The sequence below is a fragment of the Miscanthus floridulus genome, chromosome 8 (assembly GCF_019320115.1).
Source record: "Miscanthus floridulus cultivar M001 chromosome 8, ASM1932011v1, whole genome shotgun sequence".
NCBI lineage: Eukaryota > Viridiplantae > Streptophyta > Magnoliopsida > Poales > Poaceae > Miscanthus > Miscanthus floridulus.
Genome location: NC_089587.1, coordinates 77,067,962 through 77,092,080, shown reverse-complemented (window position 1 = coordinate 77,092,080; position 24,119 = coordinate 77,067,962). Strand labels below are relative to the sequence as shown.

Genomic DNA, 24,119 nt, shown 5'->3' with positions numbered 1-24,119 from the left:
TTAAAAAGGGTCTGATTCTATAACAGTGCTCCATCGATCATCCTAAGTTTTAAATAAATTTAAATAAGAATTTTTTAATATAGTCATACTAAATATGTATCATTAGATCTTTTATGGAATATACTTATAGAAATTCAATGGGAGCCTTTCTTTAGTTCGGTCTCGATGCTAAATACAGCTCGGAGCCTCGGATCAACCGCAAGTATGGAAATACAACACCACTTTCTTTATATTTTATACATGGTTCAAAAAGTCTATTTTATATAACAAAGAAATAACTATGAAGACGTTAAGTCGACAGTACATTCAAAGGGAACAAAAATCACGGGCAAGATGATGAAATAACGAAACGTTAACGACGCATCCTCTCTTGCTGATACTTTAAGGCGCTCTTATTCCTCAAGATTCTTCGCAGCAAAAAAGCAGGAGCAGAATGAAACATGGGCACCACGGTGGATTGGTGGACGCTCTGGAAAATCTTCAAAATTGCAAACCCCAAAGGTCATGGAATGCCACTGGAAGGCAATTAAGTCTATCAAAAAAAAGGCAGGATCTATTGAGAAGAAGAAATGCTCATCTGTTCGAGTAAAAATTTCAGGCTGTGTTGGCTATCTGATAAGGTTGTATTTTCCTTAACTTGCGAACTCAACGACCTCAGCCTCTCCATCGCTGTAGTCAGCCCAGGATTTGGGCTGCTCGGCTGCAATCGTCTCTTCAGTCGTAGCATCTTTTACCGCCGCCCCTTCTTCTGTAACTTCAGGAGCTTTGGTTTGCTCAGGCTCCACTTCACCATCTTTACTTTCTGTGTGGTTTGTGTCATCCACGTTCTGCTTTACACCCCCACCCTCAACATTGATTCCACTAGATGCATCATTTCCTTCAGGACTAATCTGGCTACATTCAGATAAAAATATTGGAGTTTATCAAAATGTCTAGAGTTTATCAAACTTATAGATAAATTAAAGTATTAACATTTATAAAGCCCAATAAACATTAGATAAAAATATATCTCATGGTAAATCTAATAGTGCTTTATATAACATCATGTATGTTGATCCTTTTTTTGGTATATAGTTGGTTAAAATCAAGATACTTTGACTTGATGTTGTGTTAAAATTGTATTCTTTTATGAACAGAGACAATATTAATGTACTGTAACAGTGACATCCTTTTTATTTATTTTTCGATAATGAACGAACAGTCACACCAATCCACAAAAGCGAGCCATGACTGAAGGAAGGAGTAGATTGATTGGTAATAAGGTTGCTTAACCTAGAAGAGTTTAGAACAGTCGGAGCGTCCTCGTCGGCGGCACAGGACGGATACAATACCATGCATAATGGACCACGCCCACGCTTGGAAAAAGACTCGGCAGGAGAAGGCTTCGTTCACTTTCCTTGGAGACGTCCGCGTGAGCGAGACGTGGATGGGGATGGGGCTGAGGTGTTGAAAACCTGAAAGCGAATGGCAGCTGAACTGAGGAAGAAGGGTATTTTTTGAATAGGAAGAAGAAGGGTTTTCCTGCTCAACTTTTTCTTCTAATGTTTCTCATTTTTCTTCTGCAGGCGCGCTGTTCATATATTTAGTACGCAGCTTTCTTTGCCTTTTGTGTTGGTTTGTTTACATTGGGCGTTTTTATCAGCTCTGCTCTGTTGTTGTTCGGCATATAGCTGTGCAGGAATCCCAAGCATGTCCTGAGTTCGTATTGTATCCAAGAGCTTGCTAGTTTGGTTCCAAAACTTACCAAGCAAAATTAAGACATGCCTAAAAGTTTTGAACATCAATTGATTCGCTGCCAAAAGATTGAATCACTAGATCCTTCTTCAATCTCTCAAGAACAAAAAGTGATTGCTGCCATGCCATATAGCACCCAATATGGTTACAAACGTTGAATGATTGACTCCGTGCCATCACAAGATGCACGGCATAGCCCGCAGCTTGGTTGACAAAGTCGGTTCCTTAACGCGGCCATCGATCAGCTGGTTGCGTTGCTTTCGCCATCGGTGATGCCAAATTGTGTTTTCACGAGGCGGGCGCCGCGGTGACGTGAGCACGTGACGCATCTTGTGACCAGATAACTTAATTTGGTTTGAAGAATGAAATGAGTTAGTCCATCTTTTCCTCGCTCCTTACTTTTTTTTATTTAGTTTATGGAATAGAATATCCATCGTCTACTTATTTCTCATGAGCTAATAATTAGTATATGCATGAGAAATGAGTTATTCTACCAAAATTCATGTAATAAACTCATGATACATCGTGTTGACACTTAAATTGGGCCAATGCCAATTTTAAGAGGGCCAATGATTAGCGTTGATCCAATCTAAGGAAAACTCTATAAAACGATATAATAATAATACCACATCGGTTTTCAAATGAGATAAGAGCATCCCTACTCCCTATAAAATAGGGGGCATGACCGATTAAGATATCCAACAATCCAATCGTCATTTTACACCTACCACTTTTTTATGTCATCTTTCCAACCCTATGTTGTTGTTCATCTCTTGATTCGACGACCAAGGATGACGTTTTAGGCTTTTTAGCCGACCTACATTGCCTCGACGGGGTCCTGCCTGCACGAGAGCTTCGATGGTTCCTTCGCTAGTTTGCTCGTAAACTAGCCATTCTCCGTCACGCAAGCACGATTGGTTACCCTTTGCTAGTTTGCTTAGAAACTAGCCGTTCTTGCCACGTAAACGCGATAGCCTTTGCTAGTTTGCTCGAAAATGTTCTTCGCCACGTAAGTGCGATATCTATCCTTTGCTGGTTTGCTTGTAAACCTCTTCGTTCTTCACCACGTAAGTGTGATCCTCGCTGCGTTCTTCGATCCGTGGCGACCCAAACGATCTACCCCTAGCTGATGTGTGATCCAATACGGCGTTCTCCTCACGAAACATGTGGTGACTCCACGTACCAAACACACCGTATATAAATTAAAAAGACGAGCGAGAAGTGCTAGCAACTACTGGTCTCTCGGCCTTTTGGGCCACAAGCCTTGCGACCCATATATCCGCCAACAATCTCAGCATCGGGCCACTGTACCATTCGGGCCCACAAAGTCCGTGTTTTCACGCACGGGCAGCGCGGCCCTACGTACACCAACCACACCGACGGACCGGCAGGCCGACCGACCGACGGCAACGCCACGGCAGGCGGACCTCACCCTGCCGCCGTGCGGCATCTCGCCTCGCGGTCGCTGGTGGGCGCCGCGGCATCGTCGGCGGGACGCGAGGGCCGACGGCCGGGCCCTTCTTGCCTTTGCTTCGCCATTGGCCATTGCCGACGAGCACAGCTGTGCCTGCGGCCTGCCGTGCTGCCCATGCTGTACACACGTACAGTCCTCGTACATAGTCCATGAAATGCAACCGTAAGTCTATACGTCTACACCAGCAACCAGGCCACCATCCACCATGGTGACCCAAACCAATCCACCAACAAATCCCAGCACAGAACACCAACCACTGTCATAACAATCTGTATTAGCAGACCACCAGAGTCACAGTTGGTGGCATGTACAGAATACCAAGCTCGCCACTCTGTGTTCCTCCCAGCTCTAGCCACGGGGTCAGTACTCACTACTTCAGTACAGAATGACTCCAACCATTCGGACAGCAACTAGCACCATCTCTATCTGGCATTTCTGCCCGAGATCAGATGGATGTCTTGCCAAGAAAGAAAGAAAAAACACAACACTTGGCATGGCGCTCGGCGGCCGGCCAGCACGCCGGCGCAGCATTCACCAATCAAAAAAGGCACCAGACGGGGCGCCAACCAGCAGAGTACAACCAAATGGAAGCTACAAAAAAAAGGGGGGGAATGGAAGGAAGCAGCTGAGGCAGGGCGGTCTTCTCTTCCATTTTGGTGAAGGTTGGTTTGTCTCTCCTCAGAAGTCAGCGGCACATGGAAAGAAAACCACGGAAATGGCTCTGGCTGGTGGCAGCTTCAGGCGTCAGCTTCACGGATGGTTGGTTGGTTAATGTCGACGACATGGTTTGGGGTCTGGTGGTGCTCAGCTCCATGTCCTATGAACAGAACATCCGCTTCTGCGACATACAAGGGTGTTCAGATTAGCAAACAACTGAAACTGACGAGTAATTCAGTTCAGAACATTGGAAGAGAATGAAGGAATGTTCGGTATACTGTACCTTGACTCTAGATGACTCCTGTACAGATTCCAGAATCTCCACCAATGCTTTCTGCTTCGCCACGGTCGCATTCAACGTCTGGAATCAAACAAGTAATGATAAGGATCAGGACTTGCAAAACGCTAGATTTTCAAATGGCGCAAAATAAATCAACATGTATTCAGATGATCGATCGCTATGTTATGATATTTGAGACATGTGGAGCCTAGATTTTCATAACAGAGCGTAAGAGCTTACTCTTTTGGTCTTCTCAAGGTCAGCCTCAACAGATCTGATCCGCTCGAATGAGCTCAACAGAATGAGTTCCTTGTCCTCTGGGATCTGCGGCGGTTTGGTGGCAAGGTGATTGTACAGCGATTCGAGATTGTCGAGACGCTGTAGGCAGGCACACACCTCTTCATCACTGACGACTCGAGGCTTTGGCTTCTCTGCTGCTGGGGTTGCTGGTGGAGCAGGGCGATTGACGTTCTCAAGCCTCCTCTCAGCTCTAGAGATGAAAAGCCGGATGAAGGAAAAGAGCTTGATCAAAGCTGTAACTACTAGCTTCACCACATTTTCCCAGCCCCTTTGAACAGTGCCGTTGACATTAAGAGCATTGTTCCCTGCAAAAAACAGAACATTTTAACAATGGCTGCAAATAATAGAGGCAGTAAAAAAGACACGTTTGCTTCTTCCAGCAAAGGTTCCTACTAAGATGTAGTGCACAACAAAAGAAAGAACCCAGACAAAGTAAACACGGAAAGAAAATTAAGCATATTATCAGAGCTATTAATTGCATATCAAATAAGGTTAACAACACATGGAAATTATAAACTGCAATATGTTAACAATGTACATCCACCATGATAATTCAACATAAGAAGTATACATCATAGTAAATGAATCAGTCCTACATGAGGACACCATGTACCATACAGCACACCGGGCAGGTACCACACCTCTGTTCCCAAGTTATATTATGACAATGACAGCCATCTTCGCAGTAGAAATTCCACTATCGTTTACTAGAGTTTTATGTCTGTGGTACCGAATGTATGGTTACTGTGACATGACACGAGAAAATCATACACAATCTTCAATGTCCTTACTAAAATGTTAACAAGCAAAACTCCATTAACCAAAACGATAGGAAAAGAAGATTACCTAAATCACGAGGCCTTCTGTTGGTGGAATATTGCCTGAAATCAGCCATTGGTTTCTGCGCCATTTCAGTAATTCGTCGCACTCCATGGTAAGATTCAGGAGCCATATCCAGGTGACTTTGATCATCACAGCTTAAGTATGTTGCACAATCTGTGCCCTTTACCTTTGGCAGAAATAAATACCAAAAAATCAATATACTGCAAGGTACCATGGACACAAGTAGGACAGCATGACAAATGCAGTTCATAAGACTAATAGCACAGGGAAAATCAGATCCAACTGTGAGAACAAAGGAAAATGGATAAACTTACTTCCTCATGAACTGGAGTCAAGCAACCATAGTCAGAAACTTTATGAACAAATGACGGACCAAAATCATCAACATCAGATCCTGATTCAGCATTTGATGTATCACTTAACATGCCCTGCCACTGAAAGAGCAAAATAGTAGTAGTTTTAGAACAAAAATCCAGAAAAGCAATCAGCTTCCTGCAATACTACTAATGAAGGCTGTAATTTTAGAATCTTACTTTCATCTGTTCCAGCCGAAAGGAAGAGCTGCTTCTTTCGTCCCCCTCAGAAACAGGTTTGATTTCCCTCACGCATCCAGCTTCCAAATTGTGGATCAGCTACAAATAATGTCTATCAGTATATAGAAAAACAAGGACAGCATCTAGATGAACTATTTTCATGTAAACACCACAGAAAATGGCACCTTCAATATATAAGGATCATTCCACGGCCCTTTGCTCGATCCAAGACAACCACCCTTGTCACTACATGTGCATGAACCACCAAGGAATTCTGGCAACTCACTGAGAAAATTCAGGCATTATTAAATGCTGAGGGCTAAAGCTAGGAAACAGCTAAAGAGAACAAGTTCAGACGAACACAGCTAAGCTACCCATGAGTACACACCTACCTCGAATCTATTACTTCAAGAAGCCTACTCTGGTAGTTCGAACCGAGCACCTACACAGACGAAACGAAAACTAATGATTGTGCTACAATACAAGTGTCCACTAAGGATGGTATATAGTTTATGGAACTTACATGAATCTTGGATGAAGTTTTTGGGTCAAGGAAGCCCTTCACACTATTCCAGATCCACTTGAATCCACTGCCAGCGTTCACGACAAACATTTGGTGGAGTGTCTGCATTTATCACATTTTACTTGATTGGGTCACCAGGCAAAAATCCTAACAACATATTACCCAGTCAAAAGTATAATTACCTCAGGATAATAGTCACTATCAATCTTCTGCATCCGGTGTACTAGTTCTCTTGCAGTCTTGGAGAAATTCTTAAACCCCTGCAGAAAACAATCAAATTGAATAAACTACAAACAGATCTGCATTCTGTAAGCACAGTTCAAACTGAACCATTCACATACCACACCCTGGACGTCCAAGATGGTAGTGGTGGAGTCAATGCGCCTCTTAGCAGCCAATGTGCAGGCAGGGAACCTCTCCCTGAAGGCCCTCTCAAACTCCTGGACATGGTACTTGATGTAGCGATCCACCGACGTGATCTGCATGAGCTTGTTCGGATCCACCTTCCCTAGCCTCTCGATGTACACCGGCCGGCCCTCGCGGTCAACACCATGGTAGCCCTGAGGGTAGTAGCGCAGCACATCATCCAGTTCCTCAAAAACAAAATCCTGAACGCATGAAGTCACAGCAGAGTATTAGTATATCAAACAAAGACTAGTATTTCCCAAGTACTGCTTGCAGTCCAAACTTCACAGTGATCACCTCAAGGATCGTGTCAGTTCCGAACTCCTTCCTCCATTTCAGCATCTCTGACCACATCTGCATTGCCTTCTCGGCTTCGAACTTCCTGGCCTTCAGGAACCTGAACCAACGCGAGTTTCAAATACTGGATACTGGAATTCAACAAACCACGTCCAAACGCAGGCAACGAAATAAAGGGACGGGATTTAAAATGTGACCTTAGCATCATGTGGTAGTCATCATGCTTCTCGGGGAGGAGGCCGTGCGCGGCGAGGCGGTCCCGGAACGAGGCGACGGCGCGCTCCTCCTCGGCGTCGCGGACGTCCTCGATGGAGATGGCCGGCGGCGGGAAGCGGAAGTCGACGCGACGCCTCCCTCGCTTCTTGAGCGCGTGGATGGCCTTCCGCCGCAGCGAGCCGATCTTGCGCCGCCGCCGCTCGTCCTCCGAGTTGCCGTCGCACAGCAATATCTCAATGTCCTCCGCATGGCTCACTGCAGACAGAGATTGGGCACGGCACCGCGCTAATCATCCCAACAAAAAAATGCATTTTTTTTCCAAGACAGAACAGGAATCGCTTGTCCCCTTACCAGACATCTTCGCCGCCGTTAATTCTGGATTCCTGGATATCCCAGCTGAGACGTCGCGCTCTCGCACCCAATCTTGAATCGCCAGTCTGCGGGAGAGAAAAAGAAATACCACCAACGATCAGTTCGCTGCATCAACCATTAAAAAAAGAAGCGCATTTGGTAGCGCGGGCGGGCGGGCATGAGTGCGAGCCCTGCGCCGCGGACAGATCTGAGCAGGAAGAAACGGAGGGGAGGCGAGGACCAAATCTCGTTGCCAAAAAAAGGATTGCAGCTTCCAGGCCCTGAGGAGGAACCTGCATTGGTTACTACTAAAAGCAGCGTGGCGTCCGAGTCGCCATAAATTCCACCCAGAGGAAGAGCATGTACTACGTATCCACAGGGGAGAGGGAAGGCGCCGCTCATTTACTCCTCCCAACCCAGGAGGAACTTCTTCTGGGCAGAAAGATGAAGCCTGACATGACAGCTCCAATCCGTCGCCGCGCACCCCCGCAATCAAAAACACGCGAACAGCGAAACAGATCGTCGCGCAAACATATCCCATCAACGAAACAAAAACCAGTAAAAAACTCTCGCGGGACAGGAGAGGAGAGGATGAGAACTCACATTTTTGTTTTAGGTGGATTGGAATCAATCAAGAGCCTTGGCAGCTAGGGCGGAGGCGAGAGGAGAGATTGGAGGCTTGGAGCTTTCTCTCTCTACCTTCCCTGCTCCCGTGCTCCTTCTGCCTCCCTCTCTCCAACTGTGCCCCCTGTCTCCTCTCAGTTTGCTCCTACTGGCGATGGTAACTGGTGGGGAGGTGGGCACTGCCTCGGCTGCTTTATAACCGTATTTTATCCTGAGACACACTGTACAGTTCACTGTATGTAGATACCCGTAGACGAGGGTATACGAGTACAGTACGCTGTGCTTTTGTTGCAGAAAGATGAGACTCCGTGATGGACGATGGGCCAGCCAAAGGAATGATTTTTTTTTCAGTCGCCTGAAAATGTGGCGAGTTCGCTTTCTGGCGGATGAGGTGGACCTGTATTTGTTCGTTTGTTTCTTCCTCAGAGATCTCTCTCCCCGCCCTTTTGGGATCGGGGGAGGATGGATGGATAGATCCCCGTTTCGGCCAGTGTTTAATGCCATCAAGATCCATGCGAAAATCTTGTACGTACTCAGCTGAAGCCTGCAATTAAGACCCTGTTCGTTTCAGTTTTTCTGAGTCTCGCTTATAAGCTAAGCAGACTTATCTGATAAGTCATGATCTGGAGAAACAATTGTCTAAATAAGCTAGATGTTTGGCTGTCCTGATTATTTCTAATAGATTATCTGTCCTGGATGTAAATTGACCTAGGTACCCTTAAGGTTGATAATACTTTTTTTTTAGTTCGTCACAATGATCTGAAGGCAATGGTGCCAATATTTTTGAAGTTTCAGATGGCAATATGGTTCCATTAAGATAAAAAAATGACATGCGCTGCAGTGGGGATGGAGCGGCAACCGGCAGTGGGGATGGAGCGGCAGCCGACGGTGGGGATGGAGCCCTTGCTGGATCTGCCGCGCCGGAGTCGGATCCGCCGCTCTCGTGCTGGATCTGCCGTGCCAGAGTCGGATCTGTCGCTCCCGTGCTGGATCCGTTGCACCGGAGCCGGATCTGCCGCTCCCCAGCACGAGCGCTGCCACTGCCGGAGGAGGGGGACGGGCCCCGCGCGCCCGCCAGGAGACCTGGCTTGCTCTCGCCGGGGTGCCGCGTGCCTGCCTCGGTCCCGCCAGGGGCGCGTGCTCGCCGGAGGCTGTGCCGAGGGGCCTGAGAGAGGGAGGGGAGGAAGGGGCGCCGGGAGCCGAGCAGGCGTTGGGGAATGGGAGGCTAGAGCAGGCGTTGGGGAATGGGAGGCGGCGGCGAATCTGGAGAGAGGAGGGAGGGCCGGGCGAGCAGGCAATGCGGAATGGCAGGCGGCGTCGGGGAGGGAGCGAACGGGAGCATGGAGGGAGGGGCAGGGAGAGGAAAAGCCATCGCGATTTAGGAAAAGCGGGGTAAGGCTCGCGGATAGGTTGCTGGCGACGGAAGATCGCGGAAGCGCGTTCGCGACTGGACACTGATCGCAGGCCGTTTGTGCAGGATTACTTGCTTATTCCACTCAGAAGCTGAGCATACGCTGCCCCAAATACGGCCTAAGGCATTTGAATGGTTCCTGGAATTCCTGTGGGGAGTTTATGCCAGAAACTGATAACCTCCTATTGGGTTTAAATTGGCAGTAAATCGGGCTTTTATTGTCCAGCGCGTTCCAAGAGTGCTCTATGCTAGTTATGGATGCCAAAGGTACGCAAAATCTTTACTTCTCCTAGTCCGTTTTAGATAGGTCATAGGTAGGAGATAGGATTACGAGGTCACATAATTTTAAGATCCTATATGGGTTTAACTTTTTTTAATACTCCCTTTGTTCCAAAAATAATGTATAACTGTTTACAGATGAGTCAAACAATCCTAAATTTATTAAATATCTATTTTTAGAAAATGCTACAATTTTTTATATTTAATAAGTATCACTAGGTTAATCATGGTTGAAATTGTTTGGTCCTCCATAAGTGAGGCTCCCATTCTTTGTAGAATGGAAGGAGTATAATCAGCAACTTTGCTATCTAGTTTGTTTTTAAAACAATAAAATGAACAACAATGTAGAAGAGCATAAGCAATGTACTGTGTCATATTTAGAAACTTGCCATTTTAGTTTAAACTATCTCAAAAATTGAAACCCTGTACTATCGGAGCCTCTATCTTTCTCTTAATGAAACTCATACTAAGGTAAGTTCGTGGGGGGGAAATAACTCTGCTCATCGCATTGTTACGATGATGTTTTTGTTATACTACAAAACCATCAGTCAAAGAAAATCGATGGGAGCCTTGGAGACGCCAAGGTCTTGCAGGATTCATTGGTACGTCAATGTGTTTATCATATTGGCGTGCAGTACTCAAGCCATCGTGCCATGAAGTGGATCCAAATGAAATATGCTTTGTTATGTAATAAATTACAAAGAAGTGCATCCAAAACTCTTCCTTAAGAGAGAAGGCCAATCAAAGGCTCCGTTCGGCTTACCCCAATTCATTGTTCGACTTCTTTTTTCAGCTAGAACAGTGTTTTTATCTCACAATAATTCAGTCAGAATATTGTTTTTTAGCCAGTTTTAGCCAAAATTCTGCTAGCCGAACGTGACCGAAGAAGAAAGGAAAAAAATAGCTAGAAACTTTAGCGCTTTATCAGCCTGTTCGCTTGCTCGTAAATGATCGTAAATTTCCAGCCAGGAACAGTATTTTTCTCTCACACCAAACCAGCCAGCAGTAAATAATCCACGATACGATACGGCCTCCCGAACAGGCTGTATATCGGGAGATATATATATATATATATATATATATATATATATATATATATATATATATATATATATATATATATATATATAATATGTATCCAGAAGATTCTTTAAGCTGCTGAGCACATGAAGATTTGGGTCAACATTACCGCGTTAGACGTAGCCATCGGCGGTGCCACTTTGATGCGCCGTGCCGCAAAGTTGATGCAGACACACTATGATTATTATGGTGCTACAGCTCGATCAGTTGCGGCAGCCGGGCCGTGCTAATATAATCACCGTCCCACGTACAAAGGCACAGACTTAACGGGTAGACAACAGTGACGTGATAGGATGATAGCCGATGCGTACGCGCCATGTGCATGCAGCATGCATGCTCGGACCTCTCCGGTCATCCAGCGTTTTTGTACCTTAAGACAGAGTAAATTATCTTTTTTTTAATTGCTACAGAGTAAATTATCTTGAATGAATAGGAGTTATTTGGGCGTCCATCCATCCGGGCGTTTGCTTTCTGGGCCCGTGGACGAGGCCAATAAACCTGCTGGACGACTTCTAAGACTTCTAAAAACCTGAACGCTTTGACGACTTCCCCACTTGGTATCGCCGTGTTCCCCACCACTGCACCCGCGCTACCTGCTCGTCACGGCCGCCTCCAACGAGCTGGCGAGCCTCCTCGCCGACACAGGGGTCTGGCCGCGTGCGCGGTGCTGCTGGCTGGCCGGGCCAACCCAGCAGTGACCGCGCAGGCACTCGGACGCCGTGTGTGGCCATGCAACCAGGAGAGGGGGTCATTGTTGGCCTGGCCGCACCACCATCCTCAGCCGCCCCGCTGGCCGGAACCGGTCGTTCGCCGCTCTACTCTGCGTCGTACGGAAGAAGAAGATTGAAACATGCATGTTGCAAGCGTATGTTTCAAGTGTTTCGGATGTTTCAGAGATATATTGTAAGTGTCTCAGATGGATGTTGCAAAGTGGATTAGGATGTTTCATATGTTGCAATAGTTGTACACGTATGTTGCAAGCGTTTGTTCTCAATGTTTCATCTGTGTTTTTAGACGCATATTGCAATTGTATTTATCTGGATGTTGCAAGTGTTTTATTTGAACGTTTGTATGTTTGCAACGGTTTTCAAGTGTTTTTCGGACGTTTTTTGCAAGTGTTTCAGAAGGATGTTTCAAGTGTCTCATCTCTTTAGACGTATGTTGTAAGTGTTGCATCTGGATGTTTCAATAATAGATCGTGTGTTGCACATGCGATGCGCGTGGGAAGTAGGAAGGGGACTACGGTGGTGCTACCCCCAGCATGGAGAGCTGTTGTGCCAATCTCCTCAGGTGCCTGACTCTAAAGCTCCTTGTGATGTTGATACTTTAAGCATGGAAGGAGCATTGGTCGCTCCGCTGGACGTATCTCGGACCACAACTCAGTCATTGCCGTAGCCTTAGGTGGACCTAGGGGCGGATCTATAGGGGGGCTGGGGGGGCTCCAGCCCCCCTACATCTGGTGCATCAATGGAAATATGGGGAGGGTGAGGGAAAAGAAGAGGTGGAGGAAAGAAGAAAATGGAGAGAGAGAGAGAGAGAGGAAGAAGAAGAGACCAGCCCCCGCCTTCAATCCTGTTCTGCATCCGCCACTGGGTGGACCCTTGCGTGCCTAATGAAGCATGATTAGACAACTTCCTTACCTCCATTGTGTTGCCACTCCAGCTCCCGTTGCTTGCCTCGCTGCCCAGACTCCATGTCTCTAGATAGGATGATGCATCCCTGGTCCCTCCTAGGAGTAGTTGGTTGGCGGCTAAAACAAGAAGAGGGTTGTGAAGCCGGAAATCAAACTTGTAACGTGTAACGATCTACTGCTGAAGATGTGGGACACGCCAATCGAAAGTTATCAGCTTGACACCTCAACATTCAATGAATACGAGCAAGCCTTCGCATTGCCACTTTTGCTGGCCAAGTGTCGGGGACCAATACTAGCGTACCCGAAGAGGAGCTAATAACCCTCATAATTCATCCGAGCGGTCAAGGGCGCGACTACACCTCTTGCTGGGTTCTACCTCGTCTGACCACCGAGGGCAGGGGCTCCGCCTCGTCCGACCCCCGAGGGTTGGCTCTACCTCATTGGACACTAAGGCCATGGGCTCTGCCTCGTCCGACCCCTAAGGGTTGGCTCTACCTCAGCTGACTCCCAAGGGCTAACTCTGTCTCGTCTGACCCACGAAGGTTGGCTTCGCCTTGCCCAACGTCTAAGGGCCAGCTCTGCCTCACCCGACGTCCGAGGGCTGGCTCCACTTTGGCTAACTCCTGGGGGTAGGCTCCACCTCACCCGACCCCTAAGGGCTAGCTTCGTCTCGCCCGATGTCCATGGGCTGGCTTCGCTTCGGCTAACTCTTGGGGGTAGGCTTCGCCTCGACCGACCCCTGAGGGCTAGCTCCGCCTTGGCCAACATCTGAGGGTAGGCTCCGCCTCGCCCGATCCCTCGAACATGGTTCTTAACAGAAGCTCACGTCGCCGCCAACCACTATGGGCCAAAAAGTACCACTCAAAGTCAAACTTCTGACATCGTGCAGGAAGCGGCCACATCTCAGCACGACCTGTCCCCACGACATGTCATTCTAGTGAACTCACATCATCCACAGTGACGGACGCGTGGTCACTGTGCTACCAACTCCCTGCCTGACCACCGTCCAACATCAGTCAAACCGGCGTCAGTTGACCGGCACTGTACCGCTGCCCCCCCCCCCCCCGCATGGCTTTCTGTCAGGGGACCCTCTGACCATTCCGTCCGCTCGAATGGGACAGAAGACAAGAATGGTGCACGACACCTGCATGTAAGTTGCAGCGGCCAACAGGACCCCGGTACGACGCCGCTGCCACCATGATCTACAGTGTCAGCAAGACCCACACGAACAGGAGGATGGCGTACCTCCGAAAGCCTTATTTTCTTTCCTTTTTCCTCCTCCCTTCAGGTGTAAACTCCTACTTCCCCTTGACCTATAAAAGGGAAAGCGGGGCATCCCACCGAGGGGGCGATTCATCGAACAAACACACCACATCATACTAGAGACTTGGGAGCTACCTCCCTCTCTCACCAGCTTGTAACCCCCTACTATAAACTCAATGCTAGTAACACGAGCAGCTTGAAACTAGACATAGGGACATTTGACTCGAACCAGTATAATCCTTGTGTCATCTTAGCACACCATCCGGATCAGACGCGCAATATCTAAATTTATTAGTTGGTGCTTACTCAAAACACCAACAGTTGGTGCACCAGGTAGAGGGCTTTTTGCGTGTTTCGACATCAACACTAGGCCTCGGATGGCTAATCCCAACGTCAGCTAGGTCCTGGGCGCGCGCGTGCGTTTTGGGAACCTAGACTTCATCATCATGATGGAGGGAGAGTTGGTGCGGCTTTCCACTACCACACAACCCCTCCTCTTCACCGGCCTAGACGCAATCACCGAGGCGCCCAAGGAGCTACAACTACCTACGACGGAGGTTCGCGCTCCTGAAAGCAACTAGCCCCTCAGCCTCGACTACGGAAGGCCGCGCACCGTGGATTCGGTGCACGAGCATCTCAAGCTCCACCGTGACACGCGTGACACCCCTGACACTCGCATTCGTGAAGCGCCCTTAGAACAACCTGACAAGGATGTACCGGTCCATCAGGCCCAACAGGGCAGTGGGCCGCGCACCATGGTTCCAATACATGAGCGTCTCGGCCTCCACCATGACGCGCGTGACACCCTCGACGCCTGCAGGCGTGCCTACGACGACACGAAGGAGGGGGCCAGCCGAGGCTACCATCCATGCCGTGGCGGACGCTATGACAACGGTGAAGACCGAAGCTCGAGCCCCGACTTGATAGGACCTTAGGCCTTTGGCCGACAGACCCTCAAGGGCAAGGCAAAGTGGGACAAGGACACCGACGAAGGTGCCTCCAAGCCTCCCCACAAATGGAAGAACAAGCGGCGGTGCAGGAGCTTGCTAGTGGCCAACGCCGACCGCACAGGGGGCCAAAAAGCTCACGGAGGGCACCTTGAGCCACTTCGAGAAGCTGCTTGAAGGGCCATGCCCGAACCATGCCTTCACCGTCAAGCATCTCTACAAGGACTGCGTTATCTTGAAGTGGTTTTTGTCCGAAAGTTCTAACAAGGGGGAGCATAGGACGGAGCCCAGCTAGACAAAGCACGTGATGTTGCCCTCCTTCGCTCGGCCAAGTATGCAAGGACCGCCACAAGCTCTCCTCACTGTAGGAAGGACTGCGTGTTATCACAGAGATGCCCCGGCTAGGCGCCTACAAGCTCAAAACCATCAACGACGAGGTCTTCATCAAATGCCAGAAACATTGAGCAGCTATGTCACTTTTACCCTTAATGAATGCATATTTTCTCTTATTATTAGTTTCGTTGTCGAACTCCCTGATCTTTTGTGACACCCGACCCCAACAAACGATGGGGGGTTGGGCCTCACTCGAGGGCTAATAAGGACATATCTATCTAGTAGATAATCTCTACGTTCGCCCCCTTTTTCATGATTAAGACCCAAAAGCAAAGTGTGCGGAAATAAACCCTGAGTAAAATTGGTCGGACCGCGAGAAACCTATGCCCTAGCGGCTATGGTGTCTTGGCTCACCAGCGTAATGAGAGTTTCTTTTCCGCACCCTGGGCTTTTTTGGCCTTAGGCATGGAAAGGGCCGGTACGTTTTAAAAATCTATCTACCTAGCAAACATTCTTAGTGCCCGACCCCCCTTCCACGTTAAAACCTAGGAGCTAGGTTTACAGGAACAGGCTCTGAGTATAACTGGCCGAGCTTCGAGAAACCCATGCCCCAGCGGCGATGGCATCTCTGCTCACTAGAGTGATCAGAACTGGCTCACCCGCATCCCAAACTTTTATGGCCTTAACGACAAAAAGGGTCAGAATGCACTAACCTTTTTATACAAAAAGGGGAGAAGAACTAAAAAGTTGTTTGCTATAGCAAAATTTAAGAGCTTGTCCATTTTTTACAAGTTCGCCACCTGGTTTATCTACCTAAACTAAATTCTCGCGCGGGAAGTTCTCATCCTCTATCTCCACAGAAAAACCTTGTCCCAATAGGTAACACAAGTCAATCGGACCGCTTAACCGACGCCGTGAAACGGGTAGGGAGCAGTAGGATGCCCCATGCGGGTCGTGCTAACCCCATCACGAACAACGGAACTGGATCCCGCTCAATCATATCCGATAAGAGCTTCCCGAACCCATCACTCTTATCATCAAGGTAAAACCTGTACCTAGGTCAATTGAACGGTTCCAGGAAGTTGTCAAAAAATGAGCACATGCCTATCCAAATCTTCCCCGTGAAGGATCCGCCGAGCGACGGTTCACCTTCAAAGACTACAGGCCACCGCGGGTAAGTGGGATATGGAGCTAAAAATGCTCCTACGACCCATTAATGCCCAGGAGTTCGAAGGCTGGCCCACCAATGGGTTCATGGCTACTCTGGGGCACCCTAGAGTGAGGGGAGGTTAAAGACAGGCCCACTAGCGGCCAATACCCAAAGCGCGTGGAGCGCCTCGGGCGTACCGACCCTCGTTTCGAGTCTTGGATGATGCATGGTCCATGGGTTTTCCCCAAGAAAGGCATCGAGCCCTCAGACCGGTCGAACGGATCTGGGAACTATATGGACTGGCTGCTAAGAATCTAGAGTCAGTCACCAGCTGACCTCGAACCAAGTCCCCACGAACGGGATGTTGGGGCTCCACTCGAACAAGCTCATTAACAACTCATCGAGCACCGTACTCCGTCTAGTAAGGAAAGCACGACACGGCTCAACCCCTCCATTCTAGCAAATGGACGCATGAGGGATGATGATCACAAGATGAACCGACCCCTTGACCAGACCTCTGCTATGCTTGGGGGCTCAACATCACAAAGAGACCGAACATGCGGTTGCAAACAAACGACGAGTCACCTTCAGCTATAGAAATCGAGGGCAGGGTAACACACAAAAATGGTCGACCCCTACCAAGCCTCACAAGGCTCGGGGGCTCGAGCCACATGACCCTAAATTGGGAGACCAGGGTTCAAAGGCCGACCGATAGAACGTCCGAGGCTGCCTCACATCAAACAAGAGCCAAGGGAGAAAATGCAAATGAGCCCCAGCGGCCTTCGCCTGACCCACCTAGAAGCGGACAGGGTCATCTCAACCTTCTCGTTCGATCCTAGTTCCCCGCCGAGCCTATAGAATCCCCATTGAGGGGGCATCTATTGGAAGGCGGGTTATGGAATAGTGGAACATCACATGAAGACTCTACCGAGCCCATCGCGAATGACAAACCTAGACTCCACTCTAACATATCCGTTAGCGAGCTCACTGAACGCATCACTTGAGCCATCGAGGCAAGTAACATTAGCTCAACCCACACGGTTGCGGAAACCATGGATGGGGCAACAGTCACAAAGTCAAGCCAACCCTTGATCGAACCCCCGCTACGTGAGGGGTCTCAATGAAAGTTGGACTCGTAAGGAGACCGAACGCGTGGTCATAGAATGATAGCTTGAATCCTAGGGAGGGGGTACGTACGAAAACAAAAGACTTTTTCTCCTACTAATTTTACTATCCTCTCCATGATCTTTAGTGACACCTGACCCCAGCAACGGCAAGGGATCAGATCTCACTCGGGGGGCTGATAAGGGTATAAATACACCCTATCGATGCGAAAAGTGACCAATACATAAATATTTATAGTTTTGTCGTACGTTGTGATCGGATGTGGCCTAGCACTCAATAACATAGGGTTTATACTGGTTCAGGCAATATGCCCTATGTCTAGTTTGAGTTGGTCGGTGACTTTATTCCTAAGCCCAGGTGCTCAAAGTTTGTTGTGGGGTTACAAACGAGTGGGAATAAGATGGGGGTGTTAGAAGTTTGATTGGACTCTAGACTGAAGGACCAAGAGTGACGGGAGCTCCTATGTGCGCTAAGTGTTGGAACATATGCTCTATGTAGCTTTAGAGTTCTAGAGCTGTGAAGCTGTTCGAGTGCTCAGAATGTCTAAAGCTAGAGAGAGAGTCGGAATGATCCATCATTTTTGGGAGAGAGTGCATCCTCTTTTATAGTTGAAGGGGACAGCCTTACAAGTTCAAGAGAGAGAGAGAGTGTGTGCCCTAGTCTTGTTGCCCACACCATCAGGTATAAGATAGTTTATCGGCGCCCACAATACTATTGACGCCCAGATGCATGTGGTAGGCTCCATCGTGTTCTTTTGGTATGGCAAATGTCGGTGCCTACCATACTATAGGACAAATGTCGGTGCCTATAATACTGTTTGTGTTCTGACATGTCTAAAAGGCTACAAAGTACCCTTCTGATATGGCCTAATGGTACTGTCTTGCAGGTGTGCAGGGTACGGTCCTTGGTATTGCGGTTGACTTGAGCAACTTACCTTATTTGCTCCGCCTGATGTCTTGGGTCCTCACCAAGCGGGTGTCCCTGACCGATCGTTCCCAGTTGGCTTCGACCACGTCGGTTGGAGAAGAGCCATAAGTAGAGGTTTGGTGTATTCCCGGTCAGAGAAGCGGGTCAGAGCCAGAAGTGAGTGTCGTCCCCTCCTTGGCTAGGCCTTTCGGTCAGAGAGGCGGGTCAGAGTCGAAAGTGAGCGTCGTCCCCTCCTTGTCTAGGCCTTCTAGTTGGAGAAGTAGGTCAGAGTTAGAAGAGAGCGTTGTCCCCTCCTTGGCCAGAGTCGAAAGCAAGCATTGTCCCTCTCCTTGGCTAGGCCTTTAGGTCAGAGACTGGATCGCTCTTCCAGCCTATCGTTAGGTATCTGGGCTGGCCTAGGAGTTTGCGCGTTGTTTGTAATGCCATCTGCCGAGCTGAGCTTTTGCTGGGAAGCGGGCCCATTAGGGACCCTAGGTTTATGAATCCAACACACCCTTTCTAAAATAGCTGTCGTGCCTGACCTCTTCCTCACGATAAATCTAGTGGCAAGGTCTGCCTAAACAAGTGATTGAGCATTGCTGGTTGGACTACGAGAAACCTACGCCCCTGCAGCCACGGCACTCTTACTCACCAGCACGATCAGAGTTTCCCTCCTACACCTCGGGCCCCGTGTTTTTTAGCAAACAGAAGGGTCAAAACACACGAACCCCTTTCCACACATAAAAAGGGAGGAAAACAAACTTAGACAAACAAAACAAAATGACAAGTTTGTGCGATAGTGTAGAAGGGTCAGAGTTTTTTTTGCTTGTTACATGAATGATTACTCGACCTATCTAACTAACTAACCCCTCTAGGGTAGAACTATGTCTTCCATTTTGTCTGCCAGGTCCCATGAAAGAGGAGCCACCGCTGCCTCTATCTCGTCTAGCTCGGTGTCAGTGTAGCTAGGTGTGAAGCCGATGCTAATCGTCTCTAGGTCGATGCTGTCCCCATAATAAGAACGAGCGATCATGAATAATTGATGGACCCCAGTGCGAAGGGCGTCCCTCTTAAGCTGGCGCACCCGTGCCATGATCTCGACGGCATGGGCCACACACAAACTGGTCCCCTTCGACCGCACCACCTCCAGGTCATCACAGACCACTCTAAGGGTGGTGCTCAGGATACCGAGCTCATCACCCTCCACCTAAAGGTTCCTCCTCACCTTGGTGAGCTCCGTGGCTAGCCCGATAGAGACGCCCTCGGCCTCTAGCCTCTGAGTTGTTGTGGTTTTGAGCTTGGCCTAGAGGGAGCCAATCCTCTGCTATGCCTCATCGTGCCCTGAGATGACCTGGTCATGCTCCGAGTGGAGCCTCCCCATGGTTTGGAGCAGCTCGTTTCGCTCCTTATGTAGCTAGGCGACCGCCTCAGCATCTAGACTCACCCTCAGCTCTAGGTCTATGAGTTTCTCCTCGGCTACTAGCTTTAGCTCCTGCTCCTTCTCAGCCTTGGCTAGAAGGTCAAGGATCCACCGACAGGTCTTGGCGTCCCTCTAAAGCAGCTCGTCCCACTCCCTCCTAACTCTAGTGGCCTCCTTGTCATCTTGCCATGCTCTTGCCGACAGGGCCTCGAATGCACTCTTGGTCTCCTCCTCATGCCGATGGGCCTTGGCCTCCAGTAGTCAGAGATTGTCTGCCTCCTCAGCAAGGGGAGTTAGCACAGCAACCCTCTACTAGATGGCAACAAGCTGGGTGGTCACATCCCCGCACAGCCATGCCTCTTCGACGAGGCAGTCCTAGTTCTCCTTCTGCTCGCGAAGGAACTAGGAATTCTCCTAGCTGTGAGCGATAAGGGACTAAAAAAAGATGATGGTCAGAACACAAAAATACATAAAGAAAGAAGAAGGTGAGTGGAAAGCAAGATCAAATAAATACCCGGCCAGTAGGAATGACAACTTCGCATAGGGCGCCCCTGGAATGGTTCAAAGCTTCTAGCACGGCCGCAATCCCCTCGTCGAGACTCTCTCGCTCCATTCTCTCAGCGGCATCGTTGTGGGTGAAGAGTCTCGACGTCAGGCCCTGCGGATTCGTCCATCGGAATAGGGGCTCATCCTGAGCGGGTGAGTGGTTGCCCCTCGATGTCTAGGCTAGGGACAATTCCTCGGCGATCCTCTCTACCACCACCACGATGTTCGGGGACCCCTCGGCCACGTCCCCCTCCTTCCAGCCCATGTTAGGTGCCATCACTTGGGTCATCGGTGGCATGGGTCATGCCGCTACCTCGGGCCCTGCCATGGCTCCATCCGATTGTGTCCAGCCTATCACAGTTGCTGCCACCTTTGCCTGTGTCAGTGGGGCCTCGACCGGCGGCGGCGCACCAGCCGTAGTTGGTGCCACAAGCATAGCCAGCAACTCCATCTGCCCCATCATCGGCAGTGGTATCACCTCTGTCACCAGCTACTCAGCGATCTCCAAGGGCATCCCTCAAGCCACAACGTCCGCTTGTCCCACCGTGGGCATGGGTGCCATCGTGGGCGGCGCATGACCGATCGGCGAGGCAGTCGCACTGGCGTCGCTCCTGCCCAAAATAGGTGTGGCTCCAACTAACAGCTGCCGCCCCACTAGAAGGGCGACACCCTTCTCTGACGCCAGTGCTAAAGTATTCCACCACTTCACGACGCTGCGAAGAAAGAAAAGCATAAGTCATGATGAAAATAGAGAAGAATAGAGAAAAACAAAGGAGCTGGTGACTTACATTTGCGCTATTAGATGGTAGATATGTTTGGGGGTGAACCCCTAGACCCCTACTCCACCACATCGAGATGGGGCCGTTTCATGCTCGCCCCTGCTCATGGGTAGAGGGGCTCGCTCCCCTTGCATCTTGGGGCGCGACGGCAGAGCCACCCCTGTCCGCCGACACCTCGGGGGCGACGATAGATCCATCGACCCCTGTTGGTTCCTAGGGTAGGCTAACGGTCTGGCCCATCTTCGCTGGCCCCACGGACGCGCCCTCCCCTCCATAAAATCGGAAGGGCCTCGACTCCTGCAAAGACCAGCGAATACCCGTCAACACATCCTCGCTCTCTAGGTCATCCCACTCAATGTCATTAACTACCTCATTGTCATCTTCCTCATCATCATCGTCATCGTTGTCAGTGTCCTCCCCTCGCTCCTGCACGTCGCAATTTCTGCTGCCTTTTCTTCTTCTCGTCCTCTTTTGCCTTTCTCTACCGCTCGGCCTCGGCACGATTCGCCGCCCTCACGAATGGATCCCTCGGTAGTAGAGCTAGGAGATCCATAAGGATGAGGTCCCTTGGCTGGTCCCCCCATCTCAATATTAGTGTCAAGGGGTTGAGAGATCAATTAAAGTGGATGCATCAGGAAAGGAAACTTACAAAGGTGATGTAGTCCGATTCCAGCCGCATCGGAGGGTGCCCAGCACCGAGTACACAAAATCAAGAGGGATGCCTGTGTTGTCCCAAGAAGGCTCCATTGTCTCCATGATGCACTGCATGACTTCGGAGGAGGAGAGCGCTCCCTCAACCAGCACCATCTCGATGAATGACACCTCGGTCACCATCGCATACAGCGGAAGCGCGTACCGCACAGCGGCGCCACCCTCCTCGCATGGTAGGCCCCGATTATGCCCGACCCCTTTAGGCCCCTCTCCTTTAGGATATGAATGGTGGTGAGGTGGTCACGAATCTTCTTCTTATCCTTCTCTGGTACACCCCACTTCCACGAATCCGGGGCCTCTTCGATTAGGCGCCCGTAGAACTTCGACAGGGGGCAGCAATGTCGTTCTTGAGATAGAACAAATGCGAATGCTACCCTTTATTGGAGGTCAATGGCCGCATCGATGGGTACTCGCTGACCCAGTTGTTTCGGAGGTGGATGCCGGTGCATCCCATCGGCGTATTCAGCTCATGCTTCTTCTCTCTCTTCTTCTGGAGGGTGACGGTGAAGAAGTGCCGCCATAGATCAAAGTGGGGATGAATCCCTAGGAATCCCTCACATAGGTCGACAAATGCTGCCATGTGCTGGATTCCAATGGGATTGAGGTGTTGTAGCTCAATCTTGTTGTAGTGCAGCAGCCCCCAAAGAAATCCATGAGCACGCTCATGGAAGTGCGCGAACGACACCAAGTAGCCGGTGGGCGGCAATGGTACGTCCTCCTCACCGGGCAGCTGCCACTCATCTATGGTCCACGCGTAGAGAAGACCACGATGGATGAGGCCCTCCAAATGCTAGGACGTGATGTCAGAGCAGCACCACAGATCCATTAGAAGATGGGAGCAGGTGAACATGAGCTCAATGATGGCCTAGACGTGGATGCAGGAGGCCTGAATGATTGATGGTAGAGGCTGCAGATGTGAAGGTAAGAAGGCAAGGTATGAAACCCTTGGGGCAAACCCTCTGGTTTTATAGGGGAGATAGACATGAGGAAACCAACCGTCCACCTAAATCTCCGTGCCCACCATGATCTGCTATGAAAGCATCTAGGCCCCTAGTTGGGTTTTAGTGATTAATGATGACATGAGATTACTATGACTAACGTGTGTTTTGTAGATGTAATTTGAGTTAGGTCATGGTAATGGCAATTGATTAGGTAATCATGGTTGTCATGCCCCCGTCGATGGAAATCATTTTGATTTTCAAAGGATGGATGACAAGGTTAAGAATGGACTAGTTCTAAGTGTCGTTTGGTGTTGAAGAGACACTTAGAGTAGTTTAGGACTTTGTTTTTCCCTTTGGCCGTACTATGAAGGGTGGTATGGACTAGTAGCTTGACCAAGGTGAGTCTAGTGGGTTAGGTGTGGTGCACACTTTTCAAATATAGCACTAGGTAGCTTAGGAGTAGCCCTAAGATCAAATGGAGTAAACTTCATTCACATAGGATTTTGAGTTGGAAGTTATTGAAGGGTCAAATGACTGACCGGACGCTGGAGGGTGAGTCCGGTCAGTTCATTTGATCAACTGAAGTCATCTAGTTGTGACTAAATGCTGAGTGAAAAGTGATTGGATGCTGGGTGCCTATGTCCGGTCAACTACAGAGAGGTTCTAGAGAGGGAGTTTCCTAATCGGACGTGTCTGGTCAGTGCTGACTGGACACTAGTCAGGATCTGGTAACTGACCGGACGCTGAATAGCGAAGTGATCGGACTCTGGGTACCATCGTCTGATCAACATCAGTAAGGTTCTAGAGAGCATTTTTACTGACCAGACGTGTCCGGTCAGTGTTGATCGGACGTAGGTCAGAGTTCGGTCAGAACTTAATGGCTCTTTTTGACACAATGGCGGGGATAACTGATTAGAGCCTCTAATCACCCTGGCCGAAGCATCTGGTCACCCGCAGAGTGATGACTCAGCCTTGAAACGTTATGTTTTGAATGAGGGGGTATAAATACTTACTCTACTCATCCAAGGGTGGTCTCTTGCCCATTTGTTCAGCTAAGAAACACCCTTGAGAGTGCAAAGGAGAGCAAGAGCCTAGTGAGGTGATTGAGATATGAGAATCCAAGATTAAGTCCTCATTAGTGCAAGGAGAGTAGCAAGTGTGCATCCACCCTTCTCATTAGGCTTGTTGTGGTCAAGTGAGAGTTTGTGCTTGTTACTCTTGGTGATCGCCATCACCTAGACGGCTCGATGGTGATTGAGAGTTTGGTGATCATCCGGCAGAGCTTGTGGATGACCCAACTCAAGTTGTGAGCGGTTGTGGGCGATTTACTGTGATAGAGTATCGAAGAATTAGCCGTG

General features: G+C 49.2%; 1 protein-coding gene across 1 annotated transcript; it reads right to left on the bottom strand.

Annotated features, from left to right (window-relative positions):
* Nucleotides 1-3,459: 3,459 nt before the first annotated feature.
* LOC136472663 (phosphatidylinositol/phosphatidylcholine transfer protein SFH6-like) lies at nucleotides 3,460-8,418 on the bottom strand. The gene is made up of 15 exons (XM_066470370.1): nucleotides 8,217-8,418; nucleotides 7,614-7,699; nucleotides 7,244-7,517; nucleotides 7,047-7,146; nucleotides 6,686-6,952; nucleotides 6,527-6,604; nucleotides 6,345-6,446; nucleotides 6,214-6,263; nucleotides 6,007-6,106; nucleotides 5,822-5,920; nucleotides 5,603-5,722; nucleotides 5,292-5,454; nucleotides 4,386-4,750; nucleotides 4,149-4,226; nucleotides 3,460-4,046 (listed from the first exon to the last, which is right to left on the bottom strand). The coding sequence occupies exons 2-15, from the start codon at nucleotides 7,618-7,620 to the stop codon at nucleotides 4,026-4,028; spliced, it is 1,824 nt and encodes a 607-aa protein (XP_066326467.1). The 5' UTR covers nucleotides 7,621-7,699; nucleotides 8,217-8,418; the 3' UTR covers nucleotides 3,460-4,025.
* Nucleotides 8,419-24,119: the final 15,701 nt, after the last annotated feature.